The sequence below is a fragment of the Lepisosteus platostomus genome, chromosome 6 (assembly GCF_059453375.1).
Source record: "Lepisosteus platostomus isolate fLepPlt1 chromosome 6, fLepPlt1.hap1, whole genome shotgun sequence".
Lineage (NCBI taxonomy): Eukaryota > Metazoa > Chordata > Actinopteri > Semionotiformes > Lepisosteidae > Lepisosteus > Lepisosteus platostomus.
In genome coordinates this window covers 56,158,012-56,176,701 of record NC_142616.1, presented here as the reverse complement: position 1 = coordinate 56,176,701, position 18,690 = coordinate 56,158,012, and the positions used below count along the sequence as shown (strand labels likewise).

The window sequence follows — 18,690 nt, the reverse complement described above, 5'->3', positions numbered from 1 at the left end:
CCCCACAGTCAGGATTGAACCCTGGACTCGAGTGCTGTGAGGTAGCAATGCTCACCACTACAACACCTTGGAGATTAAGCCCATTTTCCCCAATTGAACACGCTTTAAGTTAAAACATTTTTTCCTATTTCTGTGGAAAGAATTGAAGGGTGCTGTATTTCCCTGTTAAACTTTATTTTGGGGAAGAATGTCTTTGCTTATTCAGTCTATGTATACAATTACAGGTGCTCTTGCTCATATTTTCTTCCTTACTGCTGTGTGAACACATTGTTCAACATCTGTGCTGTTTGAGAATCTGCGGGTTTCTGTTTTTCAAGCACTTGTGCAGTAAATTATCAAAATCTGTAAAAGTCAGACAGGTTACATAAAAAACAATAGTATTCACTCTTAAGTGACTGCTTTTTATGGAGACCCGTGTAATTTAATTATTCAAAGACTGCTCTTTTTAAATTAATTCATTACCCACGCAATTCCTATTATTTTTTAGAAATCCTACACAAATCCACTCACTCTGAATTGTCTGAGTCACTATGGGCTCAATAGTAGCATTATTTCTTCTATTCAGACAGAAGATTCTCACATCTCACCTTTGTGTTTGTGGTTTGTAAACTACATGCAGCATTTAATTGCTTTTTTCTTAATGTTTTTGCAAAGGTTTTACCACTCTTCTCTTTATATTTCAAAACCATGCCCAGTCATTTTGTTCTTTTATTCTAATACAAAAAGTAGTTTATATGGACAGACTATGCAACAGCCTGGTCTGAAATCTGTCTATTACTGTATACAGCAAGTACATGCATTTCCTTTCAGAGGGGAATTGGCTGTACTGCCCATTTAGTTTGGCATTTTCAGTAGGCGCGTGGGCAGGTTGAGAACTTGTACAAGTTTTTAACCTGTCAGGAGTCCAGGTTTAGAGCCTGTGAAGCCCCCAGAAGTGAGGATTATAATGTATGCTAACCACTGTGTAATCTGAATTAAGTTGGAGGAATTGTGCTAATAGTCATTATATGGGAGTCTGAATGCTGATGTGCATTCAAGATACTTGAAAAATTTATTTTCCCCCAAGGGCATAGTCTGAATCGTGTATTTTCTGCAAGCTTTTAGGAAACACTCAACCAATACAGTAATGAATTTGGTTATCCCTTTGAGGGAGAAATTAAATTTTTTACAGCCTAAGGTTTACTGAAAGTGAATGTGTCCTGAGTCTTATGGTTACTTGACATGACTTGAGCTCAAAGTGTGTTTTTGTTCTTATATGATCAAGTGTATGCATGGTATTACCCAAAAATAAAACCTGTACTCATCATTCCTGTTAATTTCATAACCAAAAATGCAACTTGCCTAACTGTAAAGCAAAACCTTACTTTTGACTGTGTTGTCCCAATACATTTTGAGGATATCCCATGTCAATAGTCTTGCTAAGTAAGACTTGCAAATGTAATTCATTTTACTTGAAGAAAACCAAATGTATAAGTTGGTCAGATTCAGGGTCTTGAATATATGAAAATTACTTCTGTCAAGTAATTGATCTTAGTTTGAGCCAAAGCAACAACGTAAATAATTTCACCTTAAATGTAAATGATTTTAGTGATAGGAATAATATACTGGTGCATTCCTGAGATCTTCAGTCATCATCCTCACATGAGCCAAAGATGGATAAACTTTACACCGCTTGCTGATAAAACCTACTGAAGTGCTCACTGGAAAGAGAACTGCTTGCGAACTACAGACTGGACCAGCTGCCACGTGATGAGCTCCATCCTGAGGCAGGCTGGGATGTCTGAGGCAGTCTGCACTGTGCCTTGTGTGTTTGCAGGAGCACAACCTTGACTGGTTCCCCCGGATGCGCGCCATGTCCTTGGTCAGCAGCGACGCCGAGGGGGAGCAGAATGAGATCCGCAACCTGCAGGAGAAGCTGGAGTCGACCATGAAACTGGTCTCCAACCTGTCGGGCCAGCTGACGGAACTCAAAGAACAGGCAAGTGGAACAGGGAAACGAACTACAGCCGTGCCTCAGTATCACTTGCCCTGTGACAGAGCCGTAATGGGATATTGACCCGGTCACTTGTGGCAGCACTGCACCGCTACAGGGACGGTGGGGCAGATTTTTACAGGTCGCTCTTTGTAGCAGAGGACACCGAGAGAGCCCGCCAACATAAAAGCCAACCAGCCTGGCCTTGCTCCATGATTTTACTGCATGCGAGCAGTTGGCATCCACAGACCAGAGGGCTGATTGGAACTAGAACTCAGATTTTAAAGCCATGCACCAGTACAAACACTTGTGAAGACATTGTCAGTCCTATTATCCCACAACTACTGAGTCCAGTTAAGCAGTCTAACTCACTGTTCCTACATACTTGTTTGAGTTGTGCTGTTGATACTGCATCAAGAACGTTTTACAGTAATTATCTCCCTTAAACATTAGAAGCTCAACATTTTTTCTTTCTGATGTCTCATTGTTGTTTTTTGGGGGTATTTGCTCCTAATCCAAATGCAGTGCCATCACCAGTAATTATATCCACCTACTTTAAGCGTATTTTCTCCTGTTTTGTGTCATGCCGCTAATTTTTCTTGAAGAGTGACAGACTGCTCATGCTCACAGTTTATCTAGGGAGCCTTGTAGTGCAGTAATCAGGATGAAATGAAAGTGTTTGTCCCGTTTATGTTTTTAAACTTTCAGAAGAGCCTTTTAAGTTCTGATTAAATAATTTAGGAACAAAGAAATACTCTGAACTGAAAGTGAATCACGAGGTCCTCAACTGACTTATAATGAAATGAGATTACAGATTGTTACAGAATCCCCTTGCATGCTCAAAAACAAACTCTTCCATTAGGACCTTATGTGATCCCTGTCGGAATGAATAAAATGGATAATAGAATATAGAATATCTATGGAGAACTTTGCTTTAAACAGTTTCTGTTCCAAAAGTCTTAAAGGAAAAGCATTTAAGAGTATTTCTTTCTATATCCTGTCTAAAACTAAAGTTGTATTTTAAGCAATGATCTGATAATAGCTCACTTTCATATTAGTCAGTGTTTCAGGAGTGATACCTTCAATAATACTCTTTAAAATGGTAACACTTCTAGGCCTGCTGTCTATTGCTTTGAGCCTCCTTTGCTAAAAGATCTTTGAGAGGTGACTCCCACCTCCCTTAGGCCCAAGACACTCTGCTCATTAATGCCTGGGCTGTTTAGTACAGTGTTCAGACAGGGTGGATCAAAATTCTTGTATTCTGTATAGTTAACTCAGCATTACAAGTGTTTGATCATGACAGAAAACATGCATTGAGCACTCATTTGGCATTCCATTTCTTATTTGATTATTCATCTAGGTCTTGCCACAGAAAAGATAAAAATTGTTGTTGCTCCAAATAAATCAGATTAAGGGTGGTGTTCACATGAAGTTCTTATCACATTTCAACTCGGAAACAACTGGTCCATTAGCCTTCTGTGAGGCTGGCCCTGAAATTTGTTTTAAAAGCTGTGGCTGGTATTCTATTTTTGCTTTGTTCTTGTTTCATCAATCCCTTTGTCTCCACACAAAATATCCAGTATTGCTTCATAATATACATCTCTTTCTCACATGTTTTTTTGGTTGTGTGTTTTTGATGTTTTGCTGTTTATGCTATTGGTATTTACTTTTGGCAAAAACCATTAGTAAAGTTTGGGGAAGGCTGTGAAAGGAGAAGTTTCAATAAGGAACTCCAATTTTTGACATTGAACCTGTGGTCCAGACAAAAAAGGAAATGGGGGTTGTGGCACTGTCTAGTCAAGTCTCAAAAGCCAGTGTACGGTACAAAGGCTAGAAAAAATAAACTCAATCAAAATCAAATCTACTACTGCCATTTGAGGGAAGGGTATTCTAAGGAATACATTACAGTGGTTGCAAGTAACACCGTATACAATTTGCCCATTGTTTGTGTTATACCTACCCAATTTGGTTTCACCAGTTGTGTTTTTCACAACTCAGTTCACGGTTACAAACACCACAACCGCACACGGGGAAGAAAGAGAAAATGTAGGTAGGCTCCTTCGATCAACGCATTTTTTTTTAATGCATCACGGGCACTACAGCTCCGGAGCGGAGGCCAGGCACCTGCTGGCAAAGAGGCATACTCCCCACCTACTATACTGACAGCTTTCATGCACCACAGAATCTGCGAGGGTCACCGTCTCACCTTGAGTCGAGAGAACCTCGGCTGACTCATCCCAACCCTTCCCTCACCAGCCTCAGCCAGTCGTGACCAGGATTCCTCAAGTGGCCTCCACTCGACCCCCCCCAAAGCCCTGATCACACACCTCAAGCTACACATGAGCATGTGACTTTACCATTTGAGCCACTCGGGACCCTTGCCTTCTATTCTTCTACCTACCTGTTTTTTTTTAAGTATGTACTGAAATGAGAAGAGTGTTTGAATTTGAGGTCATGGCTAATTTTAGAGCAGCCAAAAGCAGGCTGGAGTTCTCCTCGTTTTGGTTTTCAAATAATGTCCAAGAGTTACAAATGACTGTTTTTATTTTTTTTAATAAAGTAGCCTAGTAACGGAAGGTGTCTACCCAGGAGCCGTGTAGGGCAGGAGAATAGGAGCCCGTATTGCGTCTTAACGGACACTGCAGCGCACGCAACTGGAACACAAACAAGCAAATCCTTTCGAAAACAACTCCCACAACCGACTGCTCCATCTGTTACATCACTTCAAACCTAATTTCCTAAATTAGTTTGCAGTGCTTTGGCTTAGAAGGCCTACATTTCAGCAGGAGAGATTTTAGCCCCTGTTCCCTGTGTTTCTCGTTCATTCTTTTTTTTTTTCTTCCCCCTTCAGAGCCCCTTTTGATCTTGTGATCGTATTGCTGTCCCCGAGGCCGTGCTCTACTTTAAAGGCTTCTTTGACAGATATCTTTCATGTTAGTTAGGCAAACTTGTTTTTTTTAAGGTTGTTTTTAATATGCTGTCCTCATGACCCTTGTTTGCAGTAGTCACATGAAGCTACACTAGCACAGAACACCAGCGTTCTAGTAAGGAAGAGGGTTTTCGACATACCGGTTTCGGTACAGGCAAAGCCTCATAACCTGCCACATAATGTCATAATGCAGGCGATATTCAGATGGCCTGGTCCTTAACTTCAAGTATTTGCTGAACTGCCCAAAAGAACTAAAGTATTTTGTTTTGTTTGAGGTAAGCTTTGCCATTTTGATCAAAATAACAGTTTACCAAAAACAAAACAAGATACCTCTACTTCAGTGCAGTTTCCCTTTAATTCTAACATTTGAAATCAGTAATGGATGTGTCCTATGAAAACTTAAATTTGCTTCAGTAAGTTTTTTGTGGGGGGAGGCAGGAGTTTAGGGGGCCGCATTGTTGGCTTGACACATTCTGAATTGGTAAAAAAAAATCAAAGGGGATTTTTTTCTAGAAAAAAAGACTGTTGTGACATTGAAGGTATTAAGTCTGAAACAGCATTTCTTCTCGGCCTGCCTCTCCTCTCTGTCTCTCAACTGACTTAGTTTTGTTTCTCAGAACAAGAAACTACAGGTTTGGAAGAAGCTGCTTCTTATAATCCTATAGTGGAAACAAGTGCCTGCAGCCCGCGGGTTTGCCGCAGTGCTACTGAGACGTCAGAACTGGTGTTGTATTAGCACAGGAAATGGCTTGTAGCAATGAAAAAAAAAACAATCTTGTCAATCTTTCCAGATGACTGAACAGAGGAAGCAGAAGCAAAGAATTGGACTTCTTGGCCACCCTCCCCACATGAATGTGAACCCACAGCAGCCAGCCTGAGAGAGAAGGCAGAAGACTATCTTTATTTTTTCTTAGAAGCCAGACTAAAGTGGAACTGCCAAGCTATGTAGAGGTCCACGCTTCAACTACTGAATCGCAATGTGTGAGTGTGTAGTGCACCAGTAGCAACAAACAGAAATAACTAGTCGTATCAGAGTTCAGGCCACATAGGTATAAGACTTTGTAGCTCATCCCTGTTTTGTTTTGTTTTTGGATTTGGTGCCAAACTTTTCTAAATAAAAGAAGTGAATTATAATAAAATGGCCTTTACTGGATGAACTTGAAACACAGCAGGGCTGTACCGGATAGTAAGAAGCGGAACGAGAGAAATTTGTTGAAAGACATTTTCATTTTTTTATTTAAAACAGTAGAGCAAGCAGTATTTAATGTCTTATTTTTGTATGATGTGCAATATGAATACTTTAATATGCAACCACCATAATGTGTAATCCTTATGTCTTAAAGGGAAGGTACAATTTTTTAAAGTTTTTTTTTTTTTGGTTTCTCTAGTAGAGTTTGTTTGCAAAGGACTTCAGGTACAGTTCTAAACTGAATAACGAGTCCACATGGACCAGTGGTATTGAATACACTGAGTCCATTGAGTACAGGCTCTGTTCTTCTGACTCTTAAGTACCATAAATAAAGTTCTTCACATAAATTATTAATGGACAGTGTTTGTTTAGAGACAATAAATAGCATCTTATTCTCATTTGAAAATAAGAAATTTTATCTCTTAAATTAAACATAATGCTCATGCCATCTGTGTTGTATGTGTTTTAAAACTGCCTTTATGATATTTGCCTTTATATCCAGATGTCTTTTAAACTTAGTAGTCTTTGGACAGCAAATTTTGGTAGAGCCCAAAACTATAGAACCCACTATAATAATTTGATGTTTTTTTCTTTTTATTTCTGTTCAGTATCACAGACACTTATTATCTTGTACTTGTTACATATAGTTCTTCTGTGACTCTTCTGCCTGGAGTTTTTTCCCCATCTTATTCTTGCGTATCTGTCCCTTTAAGACCTGTAGATGAGCACTGATTTTACCTGTGAAAGAGCCACTGTCTTTTTTTTTTTCTTTGTGTGTTCCGTTTTGCTGATTTTTGTTTTATTGTACAACACTTTGAGACGGTTATTTTGTTTTCTGATGGCTGAGAAATCAAAAATGCTACTTCTGTGTATCAGTCTGTCAGGTTTTTTTGTTTAGGGTTCTGCATTTGCTGAAGGAAAGTCTCGTAAAAAGCAGTGTTACGGAAAACAATCAAATGGTTCACAAAATACATATATAATTTGGAGTACTGTTGGAGGTGCAAATGCATTTAAATCTGTTTAATAAAATTAATGAATAATTCACTAGTGTACTGTGATGGTTATGGAAATCCTTTTTATTACATACTGTACATGTGTATTAGAGCTTGTTACAAGATATAAGTGCTATAGCTCTTATTTTACAAATGATGGAATGACTCCCAACTGTAAAATGTCATTTTTCACAATATTTCTTCTGTCAAAGGTACCAGTATCCTCTTGCCCTCTTAGTCTCTTCCAAACATTGTCTTGGTTACCTCCTCACTTTTGCCTCAATTTCACAAATTGATCTTTGTCCCAGATGTAACCCTATTACTGAAGGTTTTGTTATCTTGATTACATCTATCAAGATTGAAGTTTATCAAGTGTTCACATTTATCCAGATAATGACCTGTGAAATCCCTCAAACTAGGAAGGACACAGAATAGTCTTTCATGTCAAGTATCTCAGACATCAAGAATACTTCAAAATACCTGCCACACCCAGTTTAATTGTTTTTTTTCCTGTTTTATCACAAGATGATCAGAAACCATAGGGAGAACTACATGAAAGTTCAAGGATAATCCATTTTTTGGTCTTCTTGGATGCCTTATAGGATTTCAATATGAATGAAGAAAAGAGAAAACAAATTTTCTTTGTCAATGTTGGTAATTAAAGGGGTTCCACAACAGTCTATCTTCTTGTACTGTGTCCACAGAGTCGTTTTTAGGAATTATTTTCCGATTAGTGCCTCAGAATCAGCAGTTTCAAGCAGAATTTCAGAAAACCATAAAGATGCAAAGACGGAAAGTTCTGCTATTTGACACTGGTTGAGCCAGCTTTTTAGTTGTATAAATGAATGAAGTATAAACTAGTCCATTAACTAATGAGGTAGTCATACCACAATCATACAATGCAGAAGATTTTTCAAATCTGGTAGTTGATTACCCTCATGTTAGCATTTTGCACACACAATAATGGTGGAGAGGAGTCTCCACTACCTGTAAAGCGCTTCGAGTGGAGCATCCAGAAAAGCGCTACGCAAGTGTAAGAAATTATAATTTCTCTGAATTCCATAAGGCTGAAAAAATAGCTGGTGTTGTTTGCATATATTAGCCCCAACCTTTTTTCCCTTTCTTGCATTTATCTTTTATAATGCAGGTATGGATTTTTCTTTGTTGCCCTAATTCAAAGCTTACAAACCTCTTAAACACTGCTTTTCAAACTTTTGTTAAAACTCTTAAGTGAATAAGTTACATTGCGTTTCTTTTTTTCTTTCTCATGTGTTATTTCAGTGACCGGGCCTATAAAAACCAAGTTTAATTAATGTATTCAGTCCACCCAGAGGATCACATGCACAGGAAAAGCCGAGGAAAAACTATATCTGTAATACACCTGCTGAATGTGAAATCTGAGATACATATAACCATGTCACTAATGGGGAAATGCACTTTAATCAACCTTTCTGAATTTTTTCTTCAGTTTTCCCTGATATGATATGTCAGTCTGGTTAACATAGAATCTTATGTACAATTGCATAAGATACAATTATATACACTTAACATGGAGTCTTATAGGCTTTTTAAAGAGACCAGGGCCTTGCACAATGGATTTGAATGTGGTATGCACATTTTCTTAGTAAACAGTCTATGCAGGGTGAGTTTTGCCATTTTAACCTTAGTGTTTGCATATTGCATTGCTTTGATTTGAATAGAGCTTTATAATTTGCAAGGATTTTTAATGATAACTAACTACACTCACTCATGTGGTGCTAGAACACTACAAGTATTCTCAGGTGTCAGGTACAGAACAGAGATGGATGGGTTAATTATTCTGAGAATATACTTTCTAGTTTCTATAGGAAGCAGGAAAATATCCACCCCCTTCAGAAAACAATTTTGACCTCGAAAGGAGTAGATGATAATTGATAGGCATTGATAGGAAACTAAAATACGGTTGCCTCTGTTTTACTAAAAAAGATAGTGTCGTGAAAGATAGTGTCATGTTTTGTTGTAGAGGAACTGAAAATTAAGACTTTATAGTCACATAACACAACTGCAGTTTAATAAGCCAGAGGTTACTATCAAATGTTACATTATACTTAACTGCTATTCTAAAAAAAAAAACAAAGCATTTATTTGAGACAGGTTACAAATGTTACAAGTAGACTGATGTAGGAAGGTCAGACAGAAGAAAGTTGTGGCATGTTTTTATATTTTAAGGGAAAATGGATCTTAAATGGAAAAAGGCTTGCAAAGAGGAGATTGTAGAATCTGGTTAAACTACAACAGATCAGGGACATGGAGTAACAAAGAGGGCAGATGAAACTTCTTGATGAGGGGATGGCTTGAAGGCAAAACAGACTCAGGAAGAAGTCTGAGAGTCTTCAGGAGAGAAAAAGGGTGTAGTTATAAACAGGACCTATGTAGAAAAGGGAGAATCCCTGGACTATATGCAAAGAGGAGAGCAGGATGCGGATTATGACATTTAAATGATCTTCTCAGAGTAATAGAAGCCATTAGAAAAGGGTCTCTAAACAAAGTTTGCAGAATTTGACATCAACAGTAATGATTTCAGACCCGATTCAGAGCAGATTTTCCAGTCAAAAAGAGCTGCAGTTCTTGAGCTTTCATTAGAAGATCTCTTCACACCCTGTTGGGGGGAATTGTCAAGAAACAAAGAGTAAATAAAGTTTGTCCCTGCAGGGGTTTTCTCAAAATCCCCTGTCTCTTTAAAATCGTTCTGCAGGCTGATGACACCAAGGAGACGTGCAGACAGAAGTCGATGTACTGCAGGAAAATATGACACAAGAGTTTCATAACTTAGAGCGAAGGCTTTCAATTCAGCAGTCACATAAAGGACAACAAGTTGCAGTGTTAAACTAATCACTGTCAGAATTCAGCACTCCGGGTTTTATGAGATATGCAGTTGACCAGACCCTTATCTGATTACTGTAACTTAAAATGTGAGTAAAGTAGGCCTGTTTTACAGGTACAACTGCAAAGCCTCTAATTGCTGCTCATATTCATTGCCTGCCCTGATGTCCAATTAACAATTTTATGGAGTACCCTCTATAATCTGATCAGCCAATGTCTCCTTAGATTCTTTAACAAGAAACCATCAATATTTTAGTAAATACTTGTCACTGAAAATTACTGGTAGGGTTTTATTGACTAAATCATTAGTGTTTGACCCTAATATATACCAGCTATAAATAATGAAATCATTTTACAAAAAGCACACAGATTTTCTATATTAAATGTTTTAGACTTCATTTTTGATTATTCATGGCTGACATGGTAAATCTGAGTGACTCTGTTGCATAAACACTCAATTAGCTCAACAGTACCTTAATTAGGCACAGGTGATAAAGTGATTTAAACCATTGAATGTCTGAGTCTGGTGAAGTGGAGAAAGAGTAACACAGAAAGAACAAAACAAAATAATCAAAATATTCCACTTATCAGGAGGACAATAGCTTCATGCCATCAGTACTGTATGTTGAAGGCTGAAACGAGCCAGCACACTGTTGCTGGCCAATCTTTGGGTGTTCACAGCCAGTAATATCTAACCTGGGAAGATGTCAAAATGTAGTCCATCAATGACAGACCACAATCGGGGAAACCACAAGTCACATCACTTTGCTAGGGTTGATGGGCAGGTCAAAGTTTACTTGTCAGGAGAGGAGTGAGTAGATGCTACAGAGCTTCACTTGCAGTGATTGATGCAGGTGACAAGGCTGCACAACTACATTGATCAAGTCAAGACTCTTTACTTGCTGACCTTCCTGTGGGCCAGTTCCTGAAGTGACTACATTCCAGCAGGATATCATACATCCTCATGCTGCTCGTGTATCATTGGGTTTTCCGTGGGACGAAAATATGTTAGTTATTCCACAGACGCTTCATTTCTGTAAACTCTTTTAAGATCAAATGGGCTTTAGTGTATACATTACCTACAAACCAGATCTGGCCCCTGTTGGAAAATAGTGTGCAGTCATCCCAGCCCCCATGGTTAATCAGCCTAGTGTGTTATACTCTTTCTCGTTGTTTGTTTGTGTCTTACCCCTGCAGTGATGTTGAACATGACCTTAAATCAACAATCAGACTGTAGGGCAACACTCATTTCTGTCTTCACACAGCCTCCCACGAACCCACAAGCTGTCTTTATTACTCAAACCTCAACTACCACGGCAGTCCTCTGATGCACAGATGGTTTGGACTTTTTTGGTTTGATGAACCTAAAAACTTTCAGGGGTTTTCCATTTCCCTTGAGGCCAGCCATATTTGTTGTTTAGATTTTGCCCTTTACCTGTAAAACTTGTCATTTGCTATGTAATTGTTGCCAGTTTGAATGTGGGTTCTTTTTGTTTGTTTGTTTTTGGTTTGTTTCTTCTATAGGAATTCATATATATTCAGGAACCAAATTTAAGCAGATTTACTTTCGTGTTCGAAAAACACTTTCAAATAAGTCTGGTTTTAGGGACTTTTTTTAGTTCAGTCACCAGTAAATCCATCCATCCTTTCTAACTGCTTCATCCAATTTGGGGTTGTGGGGGAGACAGAGCTTCTTCTGGCAAACAGCACAAGCAAGGCAGGATACTCCATGGACAGGACCCCAGTCAGCTCCAAGACAGACACACCCAAGGCCAGTTTTCCCAAGAAGCCAATTAACAGGTCTTTGGACTGCGGGAAGAAATCAGAGTTCCAAGAGGAAACCCTTATAATCACGTGAACAACATACGAACTCCTCACAAATAGTGCCCCAAGTCCAGAAATGATCCCAGGGCCCCAGAATTGTGCTCCAGCAATGCTAACCACTGCACTACTGTTCTGCCTCATCAACACTAGATCTTACGATAAAATTCCTGGGTCATGGGATGTAAAGAATGTAGTGATATTAGGGAACCGATACCATGCATGTTTGGTAAAGGAGTGCTAGCAATTGTTGAGGTTTGAGATCCAAACCATTCAAAGCAATAGATCTGACTTCTACTAAAGTACCTAGGATGTGATAAGAGGTGCCTTCAACATACGGATCATTCAGGACACTAACTGAAATCTCCTGGGCAACATGTTTCATTCACATACACTGAGCACCAGGTGCAGAACAACTGCCTCTTCAGAAGGTCTATTTTTTTCCGTGGTGTTTTCTAAAATGTTCTATCTTGAACATCTTCACTCCATTAAAAAGAAATGAGTTGACCAACTTAAGAAAGAAAATTTGGATAGGTTTAAGGAAACGAAGTATTGGTTTACACGAGATACTTGGCGCAAGTTTTGGTTCTAGAACATTTAGGTATTGATGTTTCCGATATGTATTCTTGGCATATTGTAATTCTGGAATTGAGGAATAAACAATGTTAGGAAAAGGCTGATACAAAATAATATAGATTTACTTTGCATTGGACAAGTCCGCTTTGCTATTATCCAATTGGAAATGCATTTGCAATATTTCCAAATTTGAAGCTACAGAATATTAAACCTGTATCTTGAACTGTTTTTAAACCAAATCTCAATTCAAATTTGGTTGTAACAGCTTATACTTTATGGCTACATCCTGTAACAGGTTCTTGTTAAATACTTTTTTGCATTACTCTTTCTACGTTGCATCGCTATAGTAATTCAATGTATTTGTAGACAGCAAAAAACTCAGAGCTCACACTTTTCTATTGTTAAAGCAACCATTTTATATTATGTTCCCACCTAAATTTATATTAATATGAAAGTCCATACTAATATTGCTAAAAATGGAGCTGCCAGTAGTGTAGAGAGCTTATAGAAAGTTCTGCCATGTAACTGAGTATTATACATGCCTTTGTTCATATATGTGACTGTGCGTTTTCCAAGTGAGAAGCTCTTTTATAATTTTACTGTTGTTAATTCAGAAGATGGTCACTTTAGGTCAGGCTTGATGGCAGAGTAATGAAAAAAAGGCAATATGTAAGCTGAGAGTGTAGCTGTGGAAAACATGGAAATTACATAAAATATTACCACCTCAGGCCTCCAAGTGACTGTTAAAGATAGTATAAACAATTCTAAGGACTGTCTTTCTACAGCCTTGAGCAGTAGTAAGCATTAAAAATCCTAGAGTGCAGCTGTCTTACACATATATGACATTTTTTAACCAGTCATCTGTTTTAACCCTGGAAATAATGCAAAATGTGTTCTTAGAACTGATCAGTGCTCCTTTCTCTTATCACCTGACAGAAAAAGTTTACTTTTGGATACTGGACATTGAGAGCAGGGTAATCTATGTCTCCTATTTCATTGCCAACTAAATTCCATTATTGCAGTGGAATAGAATAATAATAATACTAATAATAATACTAATAATAATAATAATAATTGCTTACACTTATATAGCGCTTATCTGGATACTCCACTCAAAGCGCTTGACAGGTAATAGGGACTCCCCTCCACCACCACCAATGTGCAGCATCCACCTGGATGATGTGACTGCAGCCATCATCAGTGGGGAGGAGAACAGAGTAAAGAAGCCAATTCATAGATGGGGATTATTAGGAGGCCATGATTGGTAAGGGCCAATGGGGTTACACCCCTACTCTTTTCAAGAAACACCCTGGAATTTTTAATGACCACAGAGAGTCTGGACCTTGGTTTTACATCTCACCCAAAGGACGGCGCCTGTTAACAGTATAGTGTCCCCGTCACTATACTAGGGCATTAGAACCCACATGGACCACAGGGTGAGCGCCCTTGCTGGCCCTACTAACACCTCTTACAGCAGTGACCTTAGTTTTTCCCAAGAGGTCTCCCATCCAGGTACAGACCAGGCTCACACCTGCTTAGTTTCAGTGGGTTGCCAGTTGTGAGTTGCAGAGTGATATGGCTGCTGACACTCAGACTTTCATTCAGTCAATGCACTGGATGGCCTGTAGACTGATTCTTCAAGCTTCTCTCTGGATCATTACTTCTTATTTCATTTATTTTCCAAAAGGGATCAAGTTAATTCTAATCATGCACGACTCATTTATACAAGTTTACCACTCTCAGAAGCACATGGTGTGTTATCAGAGATAGTATTACTTTTGAAATTGGGTTATTCTGTAATTGTGGTCACTTTTGGTTTGAAAAAATATAAAGACATTAGAAAAGCTGTAGCCCTGAAACTGTACGGTCATACACTGTCTGCTCGGCTTAATTTTTTATTAGCTCCAAATACGTCTCAAAGGATAGCTTTATGGTTTTGACATAATTAAATGCAACAGAAAAGCTATTTTTTGTCTTTTTAGCTCCACTCTCGACGTCAAGTGCCTTTAACAAATACATCTCTTGCAAAGACATTTCTATATACCATTTGTATCACCTTGAGCATATTAACAAAAATGTTTAACTGTGCATTTATACATTTGGGAATATGTTTCCAGCATCTTTCCCTTCTAAAAGATAAAATTATAGTAAATGGAGTTATTACTAATATCGAATGAATTCACCACTTAACTCTGCAAATAATCCTACCTAACAGCTTTAAACAACTCTTACAGAATGTATGTCAGTTTGTGATTCTGTATACTTAGAAACGTACAATCTAGAGGTTTTGAGTTTGTCCTGCGCACTGGGCATTTATTGACAAATTCCTTAACGTTATTTCTACTTTACGACAAACTGAGAAATATTTTCCACCGATTGGCAAGAACAAAAAGCCGCAAACTTTCTATGCATGATTCCACAAATTCACACTTCGGCCTGTTTTGGCTGTGAAACTAAAGCAAATCTAATTTTCTAAGGGGTACACCCAAGGCTTAGTTCAGGGGTCAACAAGGAGAACAACATTCCCCAGGCCTTTTAGGGCTTTCGAGTAAAAAAGTCCTGAAGTTACGGGGTGTTTTTACACAGATGGAAAGTTATACATTTCTGCAAGTTATCAGTGATGTATATTGGTTCACAGAATGAACAGTGAAACACAAACCAGAGGGCACGAGTAGAAACTACAAAGAAGTACACTTAAAACAAAAACAGGAGGCTCTTCTTTACCCAGAGGCTTATGTCAGTATGAAACAATTTACACTGCCATGTTTTTGAAACCGATATACTGATTTCTTTCAAAAAAAGGTCTGGATGAGGTTCTTGGATTAATTAATTACTAACTGCCAAATGGGCTAGATGGGCCAAAAGACTTGAAACCTTTCTTATGTTCTTCTGTATTTAATCCTGAATATGGTGACTGGACTAAAAGGCCATTCACATTGATGCAACAGATTTTTGTGAATGCTCTGATTTGTTTAACGTTTTTTTCAGATCAGATACTAAATAATGCATAAGGAGCCATGTAAAAAATAATCCAAGGACTAAATAGTGCTTTAAATTGTTATTGATAAAATAGTCCTTTACCAAATGCTGACATAATTACACTACAAAACCGGAAATCCGTGTAACGCTATAAATGTAAACCATTTTAGACATTTAGCATCATCACGATGCTCCCAAAACATAACTGCTATTTATGATAGTGTTATACAACGTACAAACGCCATTATTTTTGAACTGGGTAAGATATACCTTGAAATACAGTTCTTTTGTCTTTCAGACACCGTCTTTTGTTCATCTGTACTTTTTCTTGGAATGCATTGATACCAATACAGCACCCAGATAGGGTTTACAATTAAGCAGACGAGTTTTTGGGAGGTTGGCTTACGTATACTGTACAGGTGAGAAACATACGGTGCAATGTTAGGCTAGGCAAACCTGCAGACCTGTTTTTGCGCACACATACTGTACATATTTTTGTCGGGAAATTAATTGGTTTCCATTGCATTTACGGGCATTTTGGGTGTTTCCTTTAAGAGTGCTAATATCGATACGTTTTTTTGGCTGATGGCTTATTATGTGATGCTAACTATTCAGCGCGCAGATGAATTATAAATCAGGTGTCAAGAGTATTTTTAGTTGCTCTTTCGGTCTTGGCACTCGCTGGATGCCTTTCAGGCTTTGCAAAATTGAGAAACGCTGCTTGCTTTGGATTTCATTACAGTCGACGTTTCCAGGAAAACCACAAGGGCGCATGAATGCATTCATTCTTTCGCTGGTTTTATGGAACCAGGCAGAACGGCAGCATCTTGCCGATTCGAGATGTCCACAACATGATGTTGCTCTACGTCCTATGAAAAAGGTTCAGACACTCTAAATGGTGGAGGCAAACTGCTGCTTCGCGTCACTCTGTCACACTGGAGTTGGTGCAATCATGATCTCACACAGAGCATCGTGCTTTTTAATCTTTAAAAGAAAACAAAAAGGTTAGAGAAATGTATTTTCCTGGACCTTCTCTAACCAGATCTGAATAAAATGTATTGCAAATACATTGAAAGCATGCACATTGTACACATAGTCACTGTACACATACAGTAAACGGGCATTTTTCTTTACCGTCTTCGAATCGTGAATTTCAATGCGTTAAATATGTACTAAATTGTCGACAAACCCCAGATTATGTTGGCTAGTAGTTTTTTACGGTATATTTTATTTTTTTCCTGCCAAAGAAAATTAATAAAATGCTTCATATTAATCCTGGGGGGGTTTCCTATTTGGATTTTCCAAACGTCGGATACCGATATTAAATTTATACTGGCATGTAGTACAGTCTAAGGAATACATTGGTGATTCATTACTGCTATCTGTTAAACTAACGGGGAATACGCGGGATTTTGTTTAAAATGTGATTAAAAAGGCACAGCTAAGGATCACGTACTGTTAAAACTGGGAAAATAGCTTCAACGAGTGCGCGCTCAGTGGCGACTTGCAGATTGCAGGATTTGTACCTCGTCTGTCACTGTCGGGTTTCCGTTGTACCAAAAACGGTAGTCTGCTGTTCTTTGGATTGGCAGCTACGGCACCAACTAGGCGAAAGCACGTTGTTTGCAAGGCGCTGGTCATGCAAATCAGCACAGGCGGCGCTGGCAGAGCTGTCTCAGCGTGCCGGGTGCTCAGGGTTTAATGAGTGGGTGACGTCAGTGGCAGGGATCTGGTTCTCCTCTCGCTGCCATGAGGAGATCAACGTGACTGCTGGTGGTGCACTGAGCAGCAAACCGATCTGCTACAGACACATTGTCAAACAGGTGCACGTGGATGGGCAGATGGAACCAACACGAAATAACACCGTGTCTGCATAGGTCCTACCCAGATAATATGTCGAGTAAACACTCAGGTCCCTGAGTAAACACTATTAAAATGCACACCACTGGGTGTCTGACTAGAAATCACAGCTTGTGTTAACCCATTGTGTATCATTCTCTATTGCATTTTTCTGTAGTCCATTCTGACATTTAGGTAGCAGTTTAGTGTTATTTACTCACCGGCTAGCTCTCCTCAAATAGACATAATACAGACATTAACTAAAAAACCGTGAAGAGTGGTGTTTCTGCCTTAAAGTGGAAATTGTGAAGTTGAGCAAGCTGTATTTTTAAATTAAAGCACTCTCAATTCAACCCAATTTACGAATTGCAAGAACATTTAATAAACACATTGCATTTAGGTTTTACACTGAGAAGGCGTTATATTATTCAACTGGAAATGTTTTCAAAGCGTTTGCCCCTCACACCATATTATAAAATATAGCTGAAAAAGTGGACCATCTTATTTTTCTGGTTTTGAGTAGCTGGATAGCTAAACCGATAAATTATTCTAAGTACGGTTTCGAGACAAACCAACAAGGGAGGAAAAATAATAATAATGCATTATACGGCATTTTCTGCTTATATTTTTTCCATTTCAGAATAATATACGACTAGTTATTTTAATGGCGAATTCACATCGACTTGAATGTTGTAAATGGCTGTCGACAACAGAACACTAAAGTAAAAGAGAACGGTATACAGAGCTCACTTCAGCCGAAAGGATTAGATCTTCACGCAATGCAAGCATACCCGTATGTGGTTACATATCATTTTGCATATATATAAAAAGCGCAACTGTCTGAACCCGAAGCTTCAAAATGAAATTAACATCTCTGATCATGCTAGTCTTCAGTAACCTTAAAAGACCCGCACAGCTGCTAAATGAATTGCCTGGTATTCACGTTTGTAGCAGGAATTCGTATTGCGCTAAGACTAGGAGTCCAAAATCTTGCGTCACATATCAGTTAACTTTAGTAATGCTGTCTGCACTGCACTGTGGTCACGGTACTTAATATTAGTTAATAGTATTGTAATTTTAAATTTTTTGTCAAGCACGATTTAGAGGTGAACTAACTGTACAGAAGACATTCCGTGGTTCAAGGTTGGCACAGCCTTGTCAGAATTATATCGTGCATACCTAGGAAATCCTAAAAACGTGGCGTCGCTGATTATTGGTAACATGACAAGCTCTATTCAGATTGCCGTGAATAACATCAGCGTTGGTATAAGAAAACCTCACGAGTCAGAAATCCACACAGAGATTTAAATTAAAAAATGCGGAGTAGCGACATAGCCATTGGAAAAATGTACTATGTTCGACATGTAGTTGATACAATTTGAAAATAATCGCAACACTTCAAAGGCACGGGGTGAGGTCGAGGTTTCTCATTTTTGGAAAGAATATAAGTAGTGTCACGTTTACCGATTTTAATATTCTTTTATGTGATTTCAACATTACATAGCAGCATGCAAGATTAATCGATTCCCTT

General features: G+C 38.5%; 1 protein-coding gene across 14 annotated transcripts in view; it reads left to right on the top strand.

Annotated features, from left to right (window-relative positions):
- itpr1b (inositol 1,4,5-trisphosphate receptor, type 1b) overlaps positions 1-7,134 on the top strand; it is a 139,069-nt gene extending 131,935 nt beyond the window's left edge. For all 14 annotated transcript variants that reach the window (XM_088636452.1, XM_088636450.1, XM_088636454.1 and 11 more), the window contains 2 exons: positions 1,817-1,978; positions 5,693-7,134. In XM_088636452.1, coding sequence (XP_088492578.1) covers positions 1,817-1,978; positions 5,693-5,779 — 249 coding nt within the window. In that variant the 3' untranslated portion in view covers positions 5,780-7,134. The remainder of the gene's footprint in view (positions 1-1,816; positions 1,979-5,692) is intronic.
- Positions 7,135-18,690: the final 11,556 nt, after the last annotated feature.